Source organism: Elgaria multicarinata, chromosome 8 (genome assembly GCF_023053635.1).
Source record: "Elgaria multicarinata webbii isolate HBS135686 ecotype San Diego chromosome 8, rElgMul1.1.pri, whole genome shotgun sequence".
Taxonomy (NCBI): Eukaryota; Metazoa; Chordata; class Lepidosauria; order Squamata; family Anguidae; genus Elgaria; species Elgaria multicarinata.
This window is the reverse complement of record NC_086178.1, coordinates 41,703,111-41,726,590: the sequence shown is the minus strand read 5'-3', so window position 1 is coordinate 41,726,590 and position 23,480 is coordinate 41,703,111. Positions and strand designations below refer to the sequence as shown.

At 40.1% G+C, this 23,480-nt stretch overlaps 1 protein-coding gene across 2 annotated transcripts in view; it reads right to left on the bottom strand.

The window, feature by feature from the left end:
- EPHA4 (EPH receptor A4) overlaps positions 1 to 23,480 on the bottom strand; it is a 170,171-nt gene that overhangs the window by 103,761 nt on the left and 42,930 nt on the right. For both annotated transcript variants that reach the window (XM_063132227.1, XM_063132228.1), the window contains exon 4: positions 944 to 1,099. In XM_063132227.1, the coding sequence (XP_062988297.1) occupies positions 944 to 1,099 (156 nt within the window). The remainder of the gene's footprint in view (positions 1 to 943; positions 1,100 to 23,480) is intronic.

Below are 23,480 nucleotides of genomic sequence, written 5' to 3'. Positions count from 1 at the left end.
GGTAAATACCCACGGAGAGTATTACAGAATAATAGTGGTTAGATGTTGTGATATCAAGCTCTTACCACAAGGAATAGAATGTGAATGTATTAATTTGTTCATTTATTTCCTAATTTTTAGACCATCCAACAATTGAAGAGAGCCATGCAGTAGTACATTTCATTTGCTTTCCTGTCACCTGTAATCAATGAACCCAAAAGCCTATCACAATTTGCACAAACATAAATGACTGTACTACACAACCCTTTTCCCCTGGTAGTTACATTTTGAAACATCCGCAACATCCTGTGGGGACTGATCTTGTGAAGGACCCAAAATGCTTTGAGATGATGCTTGCCATCTCCTGTAGCTATGATTTTGGATATGATGTGGGCAAGTATTCACAAGACCAGTCACAATGCCAAATATGTGTAAAGGAAGCACATAAAAAGAACTGTGTGAATCAGCTCTTAAGTTAAAAGTCTGTGCTAGTTAAAGTTGTCCATTAGGCAGATTACACAAAAAGAGAGAGGAACGTATTCTGGGCTACCACAAATTGGCTTTTACATGACTCAGTTTCCTTCTTCCATTTTCTGATTACACAAAGATATGCAAGCCCATTATTGTTCCTCATTATGTGTGCACAGTGCAGCCTTGAGGCACTTCTACAGTACAGACACCAAAGCAAAACAAGGGGGCAGGGAAGAGGGATCCAAGCCTCTTTTTGACCTACATACTGTCACTTTAATTGCAAACTTCATTTTCCGTTGTGTACCAGGAGAGAGGACCTAGTATTGACATGTTGTGTCGACTTGTTTAAAGGGGAATTGTTACTGAATGTTCCTGTCACCAACAAGACACTTTTCATAGCAGGATGTACATCTCTGGGGAGGTTTTCATGTATAAATTATTGAAGCAGCAAGTGAAGGAAAGGAAAATAAATAAATAAAGGAGTCTGACTTACGAGTGCAGGGCATGGAGGCGGCATCATTTTCTGCTCGGAAAAAGCCTGGGTCGCAGGTGCAAGAGGTAGAGCCTTCCCAGATGGCGAAACTGTGAGGTGGGCACTTAGCACAGGCAACATCTGTTGAGAGGGCCTTGTAGTATCCAATCTTGCAGGCTTAGAGGAAAAGAAGGAAAGGTGGAGGGTCATTGGTGTAGGGCTTGATAATAAACTCCTACCTTATTTATTCAGCATCCAGACATGGGGGAATTTTCAAAAGGGAACAAATTATGTCCACTTAGCCCCAGGAGAGAAATTAACCAGCCAACAAGCACTTGATTGCTAGCTCTTCAACTGAGGAAGGCAATTTTTAATTCCAATGAAAACCCCTTAACAAGCAAACCTGGAGAGCATACAAGAGGACCTATAAGCATGCTCTCGCAGCAACTTGGTTGGAAAATCTGTCTCATTTTGTTCTCTGCATGGGTTTACTATGTCAACCCTACTTCCTTGCTTCCCACCTGCAGACAGTCACACGTTGCAGTAAACAGGGTGTAGTTGTTTTAATTCCATGACCACTTCAGGAAGGCAGCTGAAGGTATGACACTGCCAATTTTGAGACGAAACAGAATAAGACCCCACTGCAACTGGCAGCCGACCTCGAAATGTCCGTTCTCCCTTCTGGCAGAGCCAATTAATTTTTCCCCACCCCAGAGCAAAGCCCCCATGTGCAGTTGGCATTCAGTGACATCAGCTTCATAAACAGGATGCTTACATGGATGGCTACTTTTACCTCATTTGGATTCTTAAAAGCAAGAAAAATACTCCATCTTAACCAATGTGCCCTCTAAGAAATTTGGCCAGGGCTAAAGATAAAAAGTCATTCTTCACCATCAGATGTTAAAAACAGAGAGAGCCATCCAGGTAGTTTTATAAAGGACGAAGAGCAAAAGAATTGAGGGTTATTGCCAATGTTTACAGCATGAATCACTTTCGTGACTCTTAATTTATCACCTAGTCTGCCTTGAGTGTTCCCTTGTTCTTTGCCTGCCGTAACCAATATGCATTCACTTCCAGTCTTCCTTCCATTCACTCCACATCCTTTTTATATGATTTAATTCCCCTCCCCTTTTATGATGCACTTGTAAGAACCATGGATTTTTGCAACATGTTTGTAAAGGCACAAGTCACTTCACCCTTATTAACTGAAGCCATTTATGGAACCTCCTTAACGATCTAAACTTTACGAAGTGTGATGCAGCGTCCATAAACATTGCTATGAGATCAATCTTGCCCTTGCTTCCTTCGGCTGTCACCAGACCAGGGAATGTTATAAAAACATATAGCTCTTGTGACTATGATTTACGCTTTCAGAGTTTACACACATCACATAATTAGATAGGGTTCAACTTACAAGGTACTGTCTGGCTACGCTTCAAATGGCCTTGGAGCTTTGATTAAAGTCAGAAACCGCAACACTGGCAAAGAGACACAGTGGGGTCAAGCTCAGCATCCCCACATCAAACACAATTAGTCCCTGAACACAAATGCAAACCTATTGGATATAGTCCATCATTCAGCCAGCCTCATCAAATAAAGGCCGCTGGTATAAAAACGACGAGCCTCCTTATAAGATGAGCAGCTAAGAAGGTACAAATTACCCGAAGAAAAACTGAGGTGGAAAGTTTAAGAACAGAACTACAGTAATATTGATGCAGTTGATGTGGTTTGTGTAAACATATTTGAATACCCAGAAGGACACTGACAGGTTAGAACAGGTTCAGAAGAGGGCAACAAAGATGACACAGGGACTTGAGGACATGCCCTATGAGGACAGGCTAAAGGAATATGGGATGTTCAGTCTGGAGAAAAGAAGACTGAGGGCAGATATGTCACCAGTGTTCAAGTACATGAAAGGGTGCTACAGGGAAGATGGTCAAGAACTATTTTCCATTCCCACAGAAATTAGGACTCAAATTATGGGTATAATATAACTTACAGATTTCAATTAAATGTGAGGGAAAACTTCCTGACAGTAAGACCTGTACAACAGTGGAACAGTCTACCTACGTGGGTTGTAGGTTCTTCATCTCTGGAGGTTAAGAAGCGGATGGACAGCTACCTTTCATGGATGGTTTAATTGGTTTTCCTGCACATTGCAGAGGGTTGGACTAGATGATCCTTGTGCTCCCTTCCAACTCCACAATTCTATGATTCTATTTCCTCAAGCATCACTAAAAAATGTTGCTCAAACTATGGAAGTAGATTCTGGAAAATAGTCAGGAAAGTTTTAACTATCTTGAAACTCACAGTGTAGATATAGCAATGCCGAATATGCTTGAAGTTGGACTGGATTCAGCCTATGTCACGTTGTCGAAAATCCACCCTGACCTGCAAAATTGCTTCTAGTGCAGATGTTATGTGCAAAAACAGTGCACTTCTGGTTACTGTCTGAGTATTTCAGGCTGGAAGTTGCATGCACAGGGAACTTTGCAATTTATCACACACTGTGACGTTGGCCAGAGTGCTGCTTACTCACTGGAAACTTTCAAATGCATACAATTTCAATCTGAAATAATAGCTGGTGGTTGGAAGCACACTCATTGTCTAAACTCCTGCTTGTTCAGAATGCTTACACACCAACATAGCTGGGCAAGCGCTCAACATTTTAGTGACAATTTACAAAATTGTGTCATTTCTGGATCGTTAAGGAAGCACTCTTTCAAGAATTGTTGAATGAGTCTTCAAGAAGGCCCTTGGAAGACTTTTTTTAAGACTTGCAGAAATAGCTTTGTTCTGTGCCCCATCTCTTACCCAATACATAGGGACATAAAAGTCCTGTTGCCATAAGACCAAAAGTCCCTCTGCTTCCCACAATGACCAACTAGATGCCTTTCAAATTCTCAGAAGCACTGCAAGACGCAACAGACATCTCCTGCTGTTGTTCTCTAGCAACTGGCTTGAAGTCATTGATAAAGTAAAATCTGTGAAGGTGAATGACAGGATTTAACCATTGTGGAACTTGGTCTTATGGGAAGTTCCCCTGGTCACATCCAGTGACCAGTTTTTGACAGCAAACAAAACTCTTTTTATACATTAAAGCTTTCTGTATGAACCAAGAATGGCTCTGCTGCGGGAAAGGGAAATTGATGCCGTTATTTTAAAAAAAATAATTATCTAGGCTGTTGGCTATGTTATATGTACAGTTTATTGTGATAGTATATGTGTGTGTTTTAAATTGGATTGAATTGTATTTGTTGATTGGTTTATGTTGCACACCGCTTTGGGTTCTTTTCATAGAAAAGTGGCCAAGAAATGTTATAAACAAACAAACAAAGAAACCCAAAGGACCAGAGGCCACAATCCTCCCTTAAATGTATGTATTCTGGCATTCACTTATTCAGGCGAAAAACCATCTATTTTCTGGATTTGAGTATGTGGTTTTTGAGGTCTATAGCATGATATTTCCTTATAGGCAGCTTGATACTCAAGTTAAGCTGATATGACAGAAAGCAGTCGAGAATGTTGGAAGGGAGAGCATATGGGGGAGGGAGAATCTGGGGAACCAGCACTCTACCACTAACTCCTCACCCTACCCCATAAACATCTTTGTTGCACTTGCTTGATGCCTTTTAAGAGACAGAGGATCCACCCAACAGAATATGAAACCGGGCCATTTTCACACACGACACCAAAAAGTGCTTTTCAGCTTCTTCCCCATAATGTATGTCTCTTGTAAATAATGTCACCGAGGGATTAAGAAAATGGAATGGAGTCATAATTATACTGTATATACATCCTAGCCAATGTAGGATTTCCATTCACATTTCCATATAGATAAATTTAAGCAAAAGCATATTTAACCCTCATCTGCGACCATGCCCTTGAGACAATGTGGAGCTGCTCCTTCCATATTTCAATCCAAGTGTTTTGGTAGAAAAGGTTTAGTGAGCCCAAATTTGTTATTCTCCAGTTCTCTCTCTCTCTCTCTCTCTCTCTCTCTCTCTCTCACACACACACACACACACACACACACACACCTTTTCTTGCAAGCATTACATTCTTTTGCTTTCTTCTACATTAAACCCAATTCATTAATTTTTCAGGATCCAAGGAAAGCTCCCTCTGAGGCACACAGTCATTTTGCTCAAGCAGTAGAAAATCGCATCACTGAATTCAGTTTTCTTCATTTTGCTGTATTCAGATTCAGTACATTCCAGCTCTTGGCACCTTACTCTATTTGCTAATCCACTGCATTTGTTCAACATTTCTTTACATCTTGACAGACTTCTATGTCACAATCTAATCCAACTCTTTAAAGGGGTTCTTTTCCTTTCCTTTCCTTTCTTTCTTTCTTTCTGGCACAGAAAAACAGCTGACACACCTATTATGGCTGACCAAGGCCTATTCACTAGAAAACAAACTTAAGATATTATACAGTATTTTTGAATGTTAATGAATTGGTAGAAAAACCAGTAAGCCTGTCTAGATCCCCATTTCCTGGAAGTCTTTATTGCATACTCAAGACAATCTTTCATTCTTTTCTTTCACTTGGGAGGATTTTATGGAGAGGACAGAGAGTGTGAATGGTATTCTTACACGGCTGGCAAAAGATGCCATTGTGAAAAGATTAGGTCACATGAGCAATACCAACTTTGAATTCAATTCCCTTAGCTTTGCCTTAATTAGTTCTTTCTGTTAGAAATAGACAGAGAGTGAAATGGGGCCAAGGGGGAGCATTTTCTTTTATCCAGATCGCACACGGACATGACAAGGTCATTGTCTAAAATATAATTGTTTAAAAGATTTTACAATGAAAGTTCTGAATCAGGGAAAAGTTAGAAGCATAACACATGTATGGAATACCTGACCTGTCCTAGCATATCAGTTTTATATCATATACCATTTTATATCATATGTCATTTTTTAAAAAAAGACATAAATGCACTTAACTCTAGGCTATACTGTAGTCAACTTGTTTCTCCAAATCAATGGCATTCATTTCAACTTAACGGCTCCAGTCGTATGCAAGCTAGTGTCGCATGCAGTTCCTCATGAGTCAAAACTGTGTGCAGGAAGCATTGAAGGAAATGCTTTCTATCAATGTTAAGAGTGGCAGAGTAATATCACCCAATGCATTTGAGAGGTGGATATTAGGATCTAACTTTTTAACAAAATCATCCAGCTCAGGTTTACCCATGTGTAATAGATGCTCCACATGCACACAGCTCCTACTCAACCTGCCAAAGGATTTTTGAATCAAGACAACTCATCCCCGTGTGTGTAAACAGGTCTTCCCTATTACCTTACAGCCAAACTACATGTTACCCTTAATCACATAGATGAAGTGGTTTTCCCGCTATAGTTTAAGCACATGAGCCTGATTCAGATTGAGACCTTTGTACACTGCGAAGGAAGGATTAAATCTCCCTTCATACCATTCCCCCCCACCCAATCACTCTACCAGGAGAAAAAAAGGGGGGAATTGTTATCCATTGAGGCCAATTACAGGGGGGAAACGGTGTGTATGTGTTTAAACAGAGTGCGGTGGTCCAGATTTGAATTAGGGCCACACATGTTGACACATGAAAATAAAGAGAGAGAGAGAGAGAGAGAGAGAGATGGCTTAGCTACACACTGCACATTAGCGTAATGTGCAGTTTGGCTCTTGTATGTATAAAGATAGAACTAATAGTGCTTTTGGATCTCCTGTCTGAAATAGCCAACAACAGGGAGCCCATGTGGGTGTAAGGCACTGATAGCAGTCATCTGACATGATCTCAAAACTATATGAGGCTCCAGTATGCACACTGTGTTCCAAGAATACTGGTGTACTGTATTTGCCATGTTACCAGGGTTGATAAAAATCAATATTTAAAAAAATAAAATAAAAAATTGATTTTTAAAAATTTAAATCAGATTTCACAATATTCTTAAAACAATTAATAAAAAACGATCACGGGTCAAATATATCATCATGAATACTAATTATACAAATTCCAATTATATTCTATGAATATTAACAGCACTTTATGGAGATAAGCGATAACCTAATCAGTCCTATTCGGTACTGCAGGTGGTGTAGAGAAGTGCATGCTCTCTCTCTCTCACACACACACATCTTTCAAGGCCTTGCCTCTCTCTAAGTGCAAAGATGCAAAAAGTCAATGAATAGAGAATTTGGGGAGATGGAGCAGATGTGAACAAGAAGGAGGAGTCTGAATATAAATACAAGGGAGGGGAATAGAAAGTGAAATCAAAAGTGAACAGGACATATTCATGCAGTCCTGAGGAAACTTCTGCTGCATGTATCCTCCACTGGAAATACCTATCATGGCAGCAGCTGGCCATAAAAGAGACCCCGATTGGGAATATATGGTTGAAATTGCCTAAATATGTGACTGCATTTTACATATATCTAAAACCTAAAATAGTTAACCATTCAAAAATCCATGTGTGTGTTTTGTTAATGTTGTTGCTTTTTGAAGAGAACAACTAACCAGAAGAATAAACTATCTTATTAGTACAATTTAAAAGCCTGTTTGGTGGTGGTGAACCTGGCATATTATGACAAAAATATCATGATTAATTGAACAATTGGAGCTGGTTCGTCTCCTGAATGATTTCACAAGTTCATTCTGCTTTAATACCAAAATGTCCAAATTATCATCCAATTTTTTGATGAAAATTACTCTGAAAACAATTCAGAATGATTACTTAGTATGTACCTACCTTATAATGAAACCTACAACCTCTGAATATGTATTAAGGTTATATTAGACAATAATGTACTTCTACTAAAAATGATGATTAAATAAAATCTTTCTCACTAGTGATTTAAACTGTGATTAAGTCCTTCAGAGTCCTTCAGAGAAGTGATTTAGATCACCATTTAAATCAAATCAACCCTGCATGTTAGAGAATCCTATCCTAATTGCATATGTGGACAATTTGTAAATTCTGTAAGAAAAATTGCCATGTAATATTGAACATCAAGCAGTAGGGCATTTCTGCAGTGCTCCTTTTTCAACACTTGGAGACAACTAAGCAATTTTATGGGATGGGGATAGACAGATATGATGCATATATTTTGGATGGGTTTTTGTCCCATGAAAGGGACTTCATATCCCCAACGATATAAAGTGTATAGATCTTTGATTTTAAATGCCAGCAGTATATACAGAACCTTCAATAACAAGGAAGCATATGCAGTAGAGGAAAAATAAATTCTTTAAGGAAACAGGCTCAAGTAACCCACTTCCTATCAATTGTCTGCAGACAAAAATAGCAACAGCATTATTTTTTAAAATGGCAAAAAAAATGCCTTGCTAGTGTCTTGTTGAATGCATTTTAGACTGATGATCACTGGTTTACAATATCAAGAGCACCTGCTACCTCGGAAAATAGCTGCAATTTATATTTTAGTGGCACTTGGTGAAATAAAAAGATAGAAGTTTCATTTCTCCCATCCACCATCCCTTTTCCCCCTCCCTCCTTTAAATAGATAGATTCTCTTTCTGAAATTATAACAAAACCACATCTGCCACACAGGCAGATAGCTTCTTCTTAGTTCTCTTTCTATTGTTATTACCATCTCTGAATAGATTTCTGGGTGTTAATTATAGAACTCTATTGTTTGGATAGCCTCTCTTGATGAACTCTCTATCCCACATCCCCCCTCAGTTGTTGTACAGCTGTTTTGGTCCCTTTTTGGAGAGCCTTCTTGTGATTAGATCTTTTGACCCAAAAGTCAAAGGAGATTTCCCCCCCTCCTTGACTCCCCGAGACAAATAGCACAGGACTTACTGCACTGTCCTTCCCCAAATCCTGAAACACAATTCCTTTTTTCAGACCACTGGCAGTATACACATAATTGGACGAAGGTTAAAGGGGAATATTTTAAATAGAATGAATTATAAAATCTCTTGCAAAAATTACAACATTTTTCTGGTCCAGTCTAATTACTCACAACAATGCCTCAAGGGTGATAAAGAGCTTTAGAAGTGAGGAGGAGGAAGAGGAATCTTCTCTTGAGCCTGTCTTACATTCAAGCTGTAGAATTCAATATGATGTACCAAATTGCCAAATAAAAACAGCTGCCTTTGATCTTGGCACTGTAATATCTCTTGTCTCCTATTGTTGGTGACTGCATGTATCTTTACATATATTCTAATTTGAGAAAATGCTTAAAGAAGTCAGATTCAGCCTTGCTAATTGACCACCGGTTTGGGGAAAGTACAAATTGTTCTGGGTGATAGAAGCCCACTGCTCAAAATCATTCTATGAAATTAAAATAGGCTAGTAGCTCTTTATATGGATTGGTTAGTCCATGCTCTCTCCACTCATTTCAAATTCAAAATCAATATATATGGAGCTTCAGTGATGCCAACTTGCACCTTTTCTCTGTGTGAAATGTGATTTTGAAGGTCACACACAGCTTACTTTTTCAAAGAAAAATGTTATCAACCCACTGATTTGGTTGCTTTGGAGACTTCCAATTACATGCCATACATGAGTTTGCAGCTGTATAAAATTAACTTCCAACATTTTCTTCCATTGTCCATGCTGGCAGAAGTTGATGGGAGTTGAAATCCAAAACATCTGGAGGGCACCAGGTTTGGTAAGGCTGGTTTATGCCCTCTGCAGAATACAAAATGGTAAACACACTATCAGGGCCAGACCAGAGCCATCTCTCCCACAATTCATACCTGGGCTTAGTCTAAACTATTTGTTTATAGTGGTAATGAAGTGCACTGATAACTGTTAGGGCACATTACACATTCTGTATACTACTATCGTAGTGTGATTTTCTCCTTTTTATTCCACATTATCCAAGAATACCACAACTGTCATTGTGTGTCCTACAATGTATAAATGCGCAAGAGGGATATAGCGATACCATGATGGGATCGTAACGATTTGTTACAAGGTGTAGATCTGGCCCTGGAATGTGTATTCTCCAAGCCAGAGTCCCTGGTGTCAGCACGAAAATGATACCGCTCTGTTGACCCAGCAACAGCAGAAGACCAGGCACCTAGTATTTGTATCAGACTTGGCCAAACAGACATTTCATATTACTTGCCAATGCAGGTGCCAATATTGCATATTCCTATTGCCCGAACACAGTTGTGAGGCATAACTCAGGTCATAACCTTAAGCCCTGGAATCCCCTCACATGTTTCTACCATTCAAGGGAACCATTCTATCAGATTTGTGAAATATCCTGCCTTTTCTAATGAACAGGAATGCATTCTTCTCATTTTGATTTCCCAAGACATCAAAGAAAGATTTCTTCTTCTTCACTCACCCACTCATTGCTTTTAAAACAGCACCTCACAAACAACTGGCAGTTCAGGATGCACTGAAATAAGTTATGACTGGATTTCAAGAGTGCTGTCAAGACCTGGGATGCTTCAAAGGGGGTAAGGCCAAAAAGAAAGGCTACGTTCTTTTGGCTAAAGGCCACAGGCATTGTAGGAGGACAGTCAATCAATAGGATCCACTGAGATTTCTCAGGTTTGCAGGGATGGGATGGCCACGATTTACTGGCAGGGGTGGTCCTGCTTAAGACTAGGAGGTACCTGCTTGGACCCTCAGGTCATCTTCAGATGCCCTCCTCTGGGTGCCCTTGCCAAAGGAAGCTAGGCAGGTAGATACAAGAGAGAAGGCCTTCTCAGTGGTGGCACTCCAGTTATGGAATAAACTCCCCAAAGAACTTTGCCAGGCGCCTACGTTATCTTTTCAGCTCCAGGGAAAGACTTTTTTTTTCTCCCAGGCATTTGAGAGACCTAGTTCTAGATTATTATGGCTGTTTCATTTATGCCTGTTCTGTTTCTTGGTTTGCATTATATTGTACTTTATTCTTTTGAATATTTGTATTGTATTTTATATTTTAATATTTCTAACACTAGCAACATTTGAAAAAGTCCACGAATGGACTTATATTTGGATATTTGGTTTGTTTTTATGAGTAATTTACTCCTTCTTCCTTTTTTTTTAGAATGTTATAATATTTGAAAGAGGCCTTTCAACTATGTAGTTACACTTTTATTTTTATTTTTATTCCTGTTTTATTGCTTTGGTTTTGCTTAAACTTAGAATAAAAAGATAAACAAACAGCATTAACTGTTCTATGTCATTTTCATTTTAACTGTTTGTAATCTGCCTACAGACCATTAGTTTATTGGATAAGAAATAGAATTGTAGTCAAAAACATCTGGAAGGTACCAGTTTGAGGAAGACTGCCTTATTATATAATATGAGATAGTATAACTAACTGAAACCTCTAGAAAGTTCATGACCATCCATCTTAGGTTTCCTCCCATAGTTTGTGGGTTCCTAAAGATTTGCATACAGAGAAAGTTGATAAAATAAAGGGAAATGTGTGGTAATATATTAGTCTTTTAATAATGAAAACTAAAGATCTAGAACTTGATGTCGGTACAAGTGACAAGAAGGTTTAATAACAGCTGCTATCAAGTGTTTGGCTCTCCACTCTCTTCCATTCAGGCTGTAGGTTTCATTTGGGTTTTAGGTATCAACAGTTATTATTATTTTATTATTTAGTAAATTTTCAGAGACTTTTCTAAAAAAAAAAAAAGTTTCAAGGCAACTGACGACAAAACTAAAACATACCAAAAAAATTTTTTTTTTTAAAAAAAGCTAAAAACAATTAAGAATAAAATACCACAATTTAAAAACAACTAAATTAAGCGCCATATGCTGTCAAATCCCTGGAAACAGAGGAAAGACTTAAGCTGGCGCCCCCAAAGATGACAATATGGGCACCAGGCATTATGGCCATAAAGTCATAAATATAAAGTGCCATGCTCTTATGAATAGCTTCCTAACAGTGCCAGCTTAAATGTGTCTACTCAAAGGTATGTACTATTGTGTTTAATGGAACTTACTTCCAGGTAAGTGAGTATAAGATTGCAGCCTAAATATCATTAAATCATCGTAATGCAAATGATCTAAGAACCAGTGTGGTGTAGTGGTTAGAGCATTGGACTGAGATCTGGGAGATCTAGGTTCTAATCCTCACTTGGCCATGGAAGCTTACTGGGTGACTTTGGGTCAGTCACAGACTAATCAATCTCACAGGATTGTTGTGGTGAAGATGAAATGGAGAGGAGGATTATGTACACCACCTTGGGGTTCCTTGGAGAAAAAATGGTGGGATATAAATGCAATAAATATTTTTTTAAAAAAAAGCTGTGGAAAGGAACAGAAGGACATTGAATGAACAGCAAGTTGCAATTAATCAGGCTTATTTTAGGACTAAAGTGGGAGACACTGCAAAGGTAAACATAACCAGTTAGAACAGCCTTAAGAATGAAAAAGGAACCAAAATTCCATTGCTGTTCCTTGCTATCAAAACACTATATAGCAGCCTCAACAGAATGCCATGCTTGGTAGCATTACACTGGAATAGCCATTCATATGCTCCATTCTGAGTGCTCATATGCTACCACAACGTCAAAAGAGGAAGTCATAAGTTTTAGTTTTCATAGTTACAAATAAAATAGTTGAAAAAACTAGAAGGGTTTTTTTAAAAATAAAAATAAAAATAATACCTCACCAAAATGCCCCATAACAAAGAAAAATAGCCATAATATGTAAGAGAACTGCTTCACAGTTTCAGAATGCTGGAGGTTACAGTAGGTACACTTGGCACCCACTTCAGGTCCATTGACTTTGCAAAGATTGCTCCAACTTACACTTGATTTTTTTTCAATTGAATAACGTTTAATACTGGTGTCAGCAGCAAGTGATGCTGAGCGAACAATAATATCTGAACTAGCTTTCCCATTTCAAACTGCTCAAGCTGCTGCTATGCTTATTATAGGCTTCATCTGACTTGGGGAATTTAATTGCTTTTGCAGAAAGCTGTTAAGATTCAGGAAATGAGTCAGCTAGTAAATTTCAGGGAGCTAGCCATTTTTTTAAAATCAGCGAATCATTTCACCCTTTATTCAAGCAACTAAGGGCAATCTATGATGACATGGTTAAATTGGCACCTTTAAAACCCAGATCAGTGAAATTTTTCCTGTAACGTGGAAAAGCTATGGGCTTGTTCACACAGGTGTGTTTATCCTTGCTGACCGCAACATTGAATAATAACTTGAACTTGTGAATGGAACATACATATAGTATTACAGGTAGAACTTCCAAATTTTTTTATGTCACATCAATACACATGAATGTATAGGAGTCCCAATGCCATTTAAAATAAAATAAAAAATGTGCGTATGAAAAGCAGCTTTGAAATAGGGTGACTAAGAAAGAAGAAGTAGCAAAGGAGGGCATGCATAACCTAAGAAAACTGGAAACAGGGTACCTAAAGGACCACCTGCCCCCATACACACCTGCCTGTAAATTAAAATCCTCTTCTGAGGCCCCAATGATGCGCCAGACTTCAGAGGTTAGATGTATGGTTACCAAGGGGAGAATCTGAACTCTATAATACACTCCCCAAGGAGGTTTCACCTCCCTAAGGAAATTTCACCATTATTGGGCCTGTTCAGACAACATGCTAAATCATGGTTAGTGCTGCTAACTCTTTTGCAGCAAATGGTTAGTGAGTATGTTTAAACTGTGATTATGTAGCCACCATGGTTAGGAATGGTCCACACGACATGCTAAGTCATGGTTCACATGGCATGCTAAGCCATAATGTTTAGCTCAAAATACATAACCACCGTGGCTTAGAGTGTTGTCTGAACAGGGCCATTATCTTTTAGGTCCCAGGATAAGCTTACCCAGTTGAATTTAGTTAAGTTTTAGTGTATTTATGTCGCTGCTTAATGTATGACCCCTTATTGTTTGTTCTAGAGTTTTCTATTGTTATTGCTGTTACTTCTTTTTCTGATTTTAAAGTGTTTAACGTAACCCTCCTTTAATTCAGTTTAAATTGGAAAGATAGGATACAAATTACTTAAACCAAATAAATAAACAGCTCCCCATCTCTTCCCCTCTAAATTGCTACCTCCAGTTGCTTCCCCCGCTTTATAGGATTTCAACCAGATCACAGCTGAAACGCCAAGGTGAAAAAATAGCTGGGGGTGAAGCAATTTGGAGCAGGGAAACAGCAGGCAGGAAAAGGCTTATGCACCCCACCGATCTCATTGTGTATCCATTCTGAAACACCCTCTGTCCCCAAATATTTAGGAAAATATTTTTATTTTCCTAAAAATAAAAACTGCCTGGGAGCCCTGACACATGGATTTGTGCATAACATGGAGTTAGCCAGTGGAAGCCAGTTCACACATTGAGTAGCCAGTCACCAAGTGTACAAAAAAATTTAAGAGATGTGTGAATCAGTCCCAGCTTCTGTCTGGCTAAATTCATGTTGACATACAAAGAGGGTCCAGCTGCAGGTGGGTGTATGTACAGAATAAGTTTGTTCTTTTTCTATCACATCAGACTCAGCAGGGATTACAAGCCAGCCCACTGAGCAAGACTTTACAATCTCCTCCTCTTAAAGCTTACTAATTGCCTGAATCCTCACATAAACAAACCCTAATCCCATTGTCAGGAGGCCTGCTTACAAGCTTCCTCCCCCAATCAGGGTGGGGGTGGGGGTGGGGGTGGGGTGGGCAGGAGCATTGACAGGAACAGAGATCTGCATCTGTAAGCATAGTCCAGTCTGCTGGGATTATCTCTCATCTCTTAAATGTTAACAGCTCAGTGAAAGGGTAATTAAACTCCCAAAGTTAGATGAAGGCTGTGATAGTGCACAGTAGTAGTTGGACTAGTTTGAAAAAGGACTGGCCAACATTTCCTTCCACTGCTGCCCACAGTGCTGTTTTAAGTATATGCAACAGCAGTTGGAAAGCAAGGATTGATTATAGAGCAGTACTATATAATATATATATTGAGGGCTCAAAAATTGGACATTCTTCCCCTGATTTGGGAACTGGTATCTAATCTGTCAATGCTGAGTTACGATAAGTTGTTATTGCCATAACAGAAACTTTGTGCTGACTTATCAACAACTTCAACGGGAATGTTTGCCTACCCACTTGGCTCTGTTTGCCTAGGTCCTATCTTGGTCAGCACCTTCCCTGTTATCTGCACCTCTTCACTTACACTGTAGTCACTTTCTTTCTGCAACCTCTGCTTCTGTTGCTGTCTCTAACCAGAGAATTGCAGAAGTGCACTGAGGCTGCACATGTGTCCTTGCTGTCTCTCCTGCACCAGGTTTCAAAGGGCCAGCAGGTCTCTAAAACCTGGAGAGAGAAGAGGCAAGAAAGGGGGCAGGAGGAGCCACAGATCAGTAGCAGAGCACATGCTTTGCATTTCAAAAGTCCCCGGTTCAGTTCCCTGGCAGCTCCATGTAGGGTTATGAAATAATCCTGCTTGAAATCATGGAAAGCTGCTGCCAGTCAGCATCGGCAATACTGGGCTACATGGATCAATGGTCTGGCTCAGTATAAGGCAGTGCCCTATATTCCTAAGAAAGACCATGTGCAACAGAAATGTGCTACACTGTATGGGCATGTTTAGCCTGGAGAAGAGAAGATTGAGGGGAGACATGATAGCACTCTTCAAATACTTGAAAGGTTGTCACACAGAGGAGGGCCAGGATCTCTTCTCAATCATCCCAGAGTGCAGGACACGGAATAATGGGCTCAAGTTACGGGAAGCCAGATTTCGGCTGGACATCAGGAAAAACTTCCTGACTGTTAAAGCTGTACAATAATGGAACCAGTTACCTAGGGAGGTTGTGGGCTCTCCCACCCTAGAGGTATTCAAGAGGCAGCTGGACAACCAACTGTCAGGTATGCTTTAGGGTGGATTCGGGGGGGTTGGACTCGATGGCCTTATATGCCCCTTCCAACTCTACTATTCTATGATTCTATGGCTAGGAACATCTGTGGCAATGCTAAGAATCAGAGAAAACCACCTCTGCATTAATTGCATATGGTTTCGGACCATGTGAAAAAATGGTATAGCAGGTAACAAGAAAGGTAGGTGGAAGCAACACTGGAGTTAATAAGAGAAATTTGGCCGCTTGAGATCTGGGATGAGTAGGTATGTAGTAAATTGGGTGACATTTCTTGTATAAATTAGTAGCCTGATTTCTTGTACCCTGGCAGATCTTATTAATGCTGATTCAGAACCATGAACGGGTCCATCTTGTTCTACCTTTTCCTTTGAGCAGTAAGCAGTGCGATTGACTTCCAAATGAACAGCATCAGAGCTACTCTGAATATTAATTTGAGACAATTCACAGATACACCTCTGAAAGCTTTATATAATGATCCCCATAAAAACTATCAATCCCTGTCTAAGCTGTACATCAATCAAAATACTAGCATGCAAATCATATCCATTAACAACTCCATACTTGATTACCCATGACATTTCAGAGAGGGCCATTCATTTGATGAGTTGCATCCGTCATCTTTACCCTTTGATATTTTGGATGCACCAACATTAATACCTCATTACAACTATAGACATTTTGGAGAACAGTACAGTTTAATACCAATAGATAAGAAAAAAAGCGGACATGTTTTATTCCATGTTCCTCCCTATTCACAGCATTTCTTGTTTCTGCATAGGTATGGTATACTTCTAAAACAATACCGTCTTTGCCAAATGGCAACGTTTTCCAACATAAAGTGGTGGGTTCGATTTTCTCCTTATTTTTGTTCCATCACCTTTTCTACACAACAGATAATTGAAAGTCTGAGGATAAATATAATTTCTAGCTTTTTTAAAAAAAATATATCAAATATTGACAAAGATGCATGTAAGTGTTGATTTTTTAGTCAGGTGTTTTTTGTTTGTTTTATCTAACAAAGGGTATGATCTAAGTAGAGGAGAAGTACTGCACTAGTGCAATACTATGCATGTTTAGACAGAATAAAAAAATCTAACTCCCGGCATTCAAATGGTAAGACTTTTTTCTTTCAAAACATACATAGGATTGCACCCTAACGTATGTAATTCTTATGCCTCCCTCTCTGCATTTTGCTTAGATAGGCGATTTTGCCTGTCTAGCGGAGGCTTCAGAGAGGGGAAGGGAAGGAGGCAGCTGTGACAGTGATAGGAAAAGGTGTAAGCCTCCTCCCCCCCGCCCCCAACCCCAGGAATGCCCTCCTTACCTGTCTCTATGCTCCATTTTGTGAGCGCAGAGAGGTACGAGGCGAAAGGGAGCACCGTTTCCTGGCTATGAGATTAGGGCCATTACTCCGACCTGATGTCCAGGAAGCGGGGGGCGGGGATGGACTATTGCTCCCTAAAGGTCTTAAAGGATCATAAAATTCATTTGATTGGCAAATGATGTGGTGAAACTATTGAAGGCCATAGTGTTCAAACTGTTTTGTGAACGGCCACTGTTAATAATGTTATTGTACTGTTTGTTCATTCTGCATTTCATGTCTCTCTAACCTCACTATTTATAATCCCCCCGATCAACTGTATATATTTATGTTTATGTTATCACACTTACACACAGACACAAACACAAACACACACACACACACACACAGGGAGAGAGAGAGAGACAGACAGACAGACAGACAGACAGACAGACATAATACAGGATAACACTTCATGCATCTGATAAAGTGTAGTCCACAAAATAATTTTAAAAATCTGTTCGTGCCAAAAGATCTTTATTTCTGTTGTGTGAAGTTACGGGGGGGGGGGGTTGTCCCAACACTGGCAAACCACAATGCTTAAACATATTCAGGAGACTGCTGAATTTATACCTTTGGATAAAGAGCTGTAAGAAGTACTTGTTTTCAACCAAACTTTTTAAATTAACAGTAAATGTCACTATAAACAATGGTTTGGATCCAAAAGCTCCCTTCCTCTGACAGAAGGATTCCTTACATTGAAGGAATGCTATTTCCGTTGGAGGAAGAAAAGCTTTGGATTCAACCCAAGAAAAGTATTATTAATGATAGTATCATTATAGTAAAACAAGTAAAAGGCAGTTTTTGCAAACAAGATTTTGCAAACTGAATTGCTGACGTTAGTAATATTCCCTATAACCACCTGCCTCTTTAACACCAATTTTTAAAAAGTGGTTAACCAGGCAGGGCCTCTAATTTAGTATTGTATATAGTCTATGGTTAATGAATTAACTACAGCATGGTATAGATTTGCAAAAGGAAACTGTTTGGTAGTCAAAAAAATAGTATTGTCTCACTTGTATTACATTTCTTATTTTGTGGCACCAGCAAAGTTATTAAATTTTGCACAAAAGCCATCCATTATTGTTGTTGTTGTTGTTGTTGTTGGGTTTTGTTTGTTTTTTGGAGCTGTCATTGGTTGATGTCACTAAGAAGATCATCAAGCAAGGACCACTATACTCTTGGATTAGAGCATGTGCTTTCTAACTTAGCTTTTATAACCACGTAGAGAAACAAAATTAAAAATTGAATAAATAATGATTAAAACAAAATCAAGCTTGTATCAATGGTATATCCATATATTCCATATGTACCATCTTTTTCACACCTTTCTATCCCCTATATTCAGAATAGGGTAGATAACCAGAAGCCTTGTTATGGCTACTTTGCAAGCTTAATGCATAGATCCTACAATTAAGTGTCAAGATATTTATGCAGAGCAAAGAGCTCAGGGAGTTGTCTGATATCAAGTCTGGTCATGGGTTCATCTACTTTAGTGTTGTTTATACTGACTGACAGCAGCTCTGCAGGGTTTCTGACAAGGGCCTTTGACTACCCTACCTGGAGATGCCAGAGTTTGAAACTGGAACCTTCTACATGGAAAAGCAGGTGTGTATAGCTCGGGTAATAAAATTGGGCTAAACATATTACAGGAAGCTAATGACTGTGAAGTGCCTTGAACATTTGAAATCAGCAGGCAAGAACGAAGCGTTGTTGTTGTTCTTCTTATTCCCACCTCCTCATGGGGTACAGGCACCATGGGAGCGGGGTGGGGGGGCTGCCCAATTGCTTTGAGATGACTGGATCTACCTTTGTTATTACAATAAGAAAGACTACTTCATACAAACAAGTGGCAATCCTTTTCTCAAGACATTTGGGTGCTCTGGTACACAATGAAGCAGATCTATGTGGGGACAGGCATAGCCATTTTTTTATTTATTTGTTTGTGATCATGGCAGCTTGGAAATGGGCCAAATGATAAATGGCTCACATAAGCATTTAGTTTGCATGAAAGTCACTCCATGTGTTTGTATGATAATGTAGAGCAGCCTTCCCCAACCCCTTGCTCTCCAGCCATTTTGTACTTCATCTCCAGCATTCCTCCCTTTTGGCTATGCTGGCTGGGGCTGATGGGAATTGAAATGCAAAACATCCAGAAGACACGAGGGTTGAGGAAGGAAGATAAGTGCTGCTTGTTTATGCAAACCGCCTGTTGGCCACACCTGGATTTTCATTCCTTGCCTTACGTTTGTTTGTTCCCTTGCCAACCAACCTGAATATGCACCATCAGTAAGCCAATTAGATGCCGTGAAGTTAATGGAATATACTTTTTCAGATCCTTACATAAAAAGAAGTACTGCGGAGGCAGTTATCTCATATGAGATGAAAATCTTGCAGGAAGTCACAATAAATATGCTCCTTGTTCTCCTTTCCTATGGGTGGGAGAGCAAGAAGCTTGCACCCCCTCAGTTTACAGGCATTTCACATTAAGGAGTGTATAAAGCAACACAGGTGAAGGTACTCAAGGGAAGGCCTGTCCTAGCTGCGCATTTGCCTATCTGAAATTTCACACTCATGCTACACATCAAAGTCAACAGGGTGGGAAAGAATAGGTTAAAAGGAAGAGATTAAATATTTCTCCTTTGGGTGATATCTAGGTTTACAAGTAGAACACATTCTGGCAGCTTTTGCATTTCTTATCTCCCCCCCTCCACCCCCAACCCATCTCCAGTCATGACCACAAGCTCTAACAGGTGAATTCCTTGGACTTTTCCATTTTTCCTGGTTGATAGCACAAACGTACAAACATATTAAACAGGACCTACTCCCAGGTAAGAATGCATAGGCCTGTAACCTTAGAATTTATTCTGACATTTACAAGATTATTAATGAACCCAGCAAATCTTATCTGTATATAAATCATAATTCACTTTCAGTAGTGCCAAGTAAATTATCAAGTAGAGTGTGAATCTGCTGATTTGAAAATTATGGGCCTTTTTCACAAACAAACAAAAAGAAGCTGAGAAATTATCTGGGGGAAAATGTATTAATCGTAGCACTGCCAACATGATCTCCTTAGTCCTGAATGGAAACAGTGCTGCGATTAATTCTTTAAAAACAAAAACTAAAAAAAAAAAATTGTGGGATGATAAGAGTAACTGAAAACAATACAATCCCACCAGCAGTCTCCATGCATTGCCAATTATTTATTTATTTATTTCATTAGAGACTGTTCATCTGATGAAGTTTATAACTAGGACAAAACATGGCATATACTGATTCCTGTAAACAAAACAACGCAGTTTGTTGTAACAACTTCATCTGGCAAACTTACAAATTAAACAACGTAGCTTGTTGCAGTAATCTATTGAATGTAACTGTTCATGATATCAATGTAGCCTGTTATAACAATTTTGTCTGGCAGACTTATAAATTAAACAACGTAGTTTGTTGTAATAACTTTTTCTGTTGGACACAACGTTGCTTGTGGAAATAATTTTGTCAGTTAGACACAATATCCTGAATGTAGCTGTTTATGAAGAACGACAATTTTACTTTGACCTGATTTGGACCTTTAGACTTGTTTAAAATTTAAAACTGTTGATAAACTATATTCAGTTATGTTACATTCTTGATAGGCAAATCATTACATGCAGTTGTATGCCTCTTGGCATTTTTTTTCTCATAGAAAAGTAAAACTATAAGGTACAGTGTAAAATATAAAATACGGAAGCTTAAAACCAGAATAGAAAACTACAATATAAATGTACAACCAGAATAAAACTGAGCAGCAATGCAGAGAATTAAAATACAAACTTAAAACAGCAGAGCTAGAACAATAGGATGGTAAAATGCTAAAATACTGAGAGAGAGAGAGAAAAGGTCTTCACCAGGCAAACCTCTCTAGGAGAAGAAGAAAGTCAGTTTGCTGCCAATTTAAACCAGATTGGTATTTCCTGCGCATCCGTCCCCTTTAAAACTAAACTAAAATGGCGGACGTGTCAGGGCTTCCATGTAGCCCATTGCGTCTGACGTGTGGAAAGGAGCAACAGCCTTTTCATCACCCAGTGCTGCTGATCTGATCAAATTCAAAGCCCTCCTTTGGTTTAAGGCGATGGAGCAACACACAGCCCACATGCAGCCCCCTGCGGCCTTGAGTGAAGCTATCACTGCCTGCGCCACTGAAATTTGGCAGTGGAACCTCCATTGGCAGCAAAACAATCAGCATTTCAGCAGCGAAACACTACTGAGACTAAGGGCCTTGCTAGACGGTGGGTTAGCCCGGTGCAAGACCTAGGCTCGCCCCTGTGCATCCAGATGACGCACAGGGGATCCCAGGCTCAAGCAGGGGTAACCCTCCCTTGGCCCGGGATAACCGGCACCGCTTCCAGCCCGGTATTTCCTGCAGTCTCCGCGGGCGTGTAGTCCGCTGCTATTCCCGGCTACCGTAATTACTCCTGAGTAGCCGGGAAAAGCGGCGGAAGGGGTGCATTACTCTACAGGAGCGCTGGACCCATCGGGGCAGGTTGGGAAGATGGGGGAGTGGGGAGATCACGGCCAGGGTGGGGAAATCAGGGGCAGGGAGGAATCGTGGGGGGAATCGGTGATCGCGGGGGGAATCGGTGATCGCGGGGGGGGAAGATCGGAGCTGGGGGGAGTTGGGGGGAAAGATCGGAGCCGGGGGGACAGAAATCGGAGCCAGAGGGGGAGCGGGGAACCCTTTTTTAAAAAAAACACCACCCAAACACCCTTACCTTAATCGGTGGTGCACTCCTGCGCATCCGTCCCCTTTAAAACTAAACTAAAATGGCGGACATGACAGGGCTTCCATGCACCCCGTCATGTCTGACGTGTGGAAAGCAGCAACAGCCCGTGCTACTTCTAACGTGGGCTGGCCCCTCCTCCCACACGGATTTGCAGGTAGGTCTAGCAAGGCCCTAAGTATGGCCCTTTTGAGTGTATGGCTTGCCACCAAATTTTGGCAGCAAATTGACTTTCTTCTTTTTTTGCTGCCGCTACTATTCCACCAAATTTCTGGTAGTTGGATGTTGGAGACCATACAGCAAAAAGGTAAAAATGCATAACACCTTGGTTTGGGGTAAAACCAACTGAAGTCCCCTTCTGTGCAGCATGAGAGCTTCCGCAGCATGACTCCTTCCTGTACTGTGAAGATGATCTCAGAAGCCCTAGACGATGTGGCAGCTCTTCTCCATGACAGCATAGTCTTAAAACGCAATGCTCATACAAGAAATGTCATAGCATGGCTTGAGATTAAAGCCTGGCCTGGTACTTGGAACTCTGCCTTTCATGGAATGGAAAGAAGTTGATCTGCAGTAACGTGTACAAAGGTAATGAGAAGGGGCACTTAAAAATCTGGTGGCACCAAGTAGTCCTGGAAGCACATTAAAGCACATGGTTAAATTACAGAATTTATTGCCATAGGATGTGATACCATAGGATGGCCATCAAGTTGGTCAGCTTTAAAAGGGGATTAGACAAAATTATGAACAAGGCTATCAGTGACTACTACTCATGATAGCTCTATATTACCTTCAGTATCAGAGGCAGTATGCCTCTCAATACCAGTTGCTAGGGGGCAGAAGCAGTTGCTGGTTGTGAGCTTCTCATAGGCATCTGGCTGGCCACTGTAGGAACAGAATATTGGACCAGATACGTCTTTGATCTGATCCAACAGAGCTCTTCTTATGGTCTGATGTGGCGTTAGTGTGGCGTAGGTGATGCCTGAACCAAGGCAAAAATCTATTGGCAGATTCCCTTGGAGGAAAATCAGCCCTAAATCACAATTTTTAATCCATACAAGATGTGCCATGAAGTCATTCAAAGATGGGCAGTATTATAAAATGATTAAAAAAATATGATAGAAGAAACAAAGTACAACTCTATTTTTAGCTAATGGTAATCAGTTTCCCACTCAGTCTTTTGGTCTACCAGAGTCCAGAATGATAGTAACTTTTTCTCCTGAGAAAAGTCTTCTGGCTGGCAGGAATTGTGAATGATGTTGCTTTAGTCTTACGCCTCAGTTACAGCAATGTAACTGCACTGAGAGAATGGTCTGACTCCAGAGTCTGTGAATCAAGTATGGAGAAACTTACAATGCCCTCAAAAACCACCAACTCTCAACTGACTGCGACGTATGAACAAGGATGGTGCACTGTTCCTGCCCAATCAAAATCTGGGCTGGAACCATCGCTTCTGAATGGTGAAGATACATTTCTGGATTGGACCCAATGTTTCCAGTGGGGTCTAGGCCTGCAATGCCCCCAGAACATAGTAAATCCAGCATCCCATGCCAGGAAGCCACAACACAGAAAGAGAATTTCATTTTGAGAATTTTGTAGCTGAAAATAAATTACAGTCAATTATAGTGCCTGCAGGTAATTGGAGCA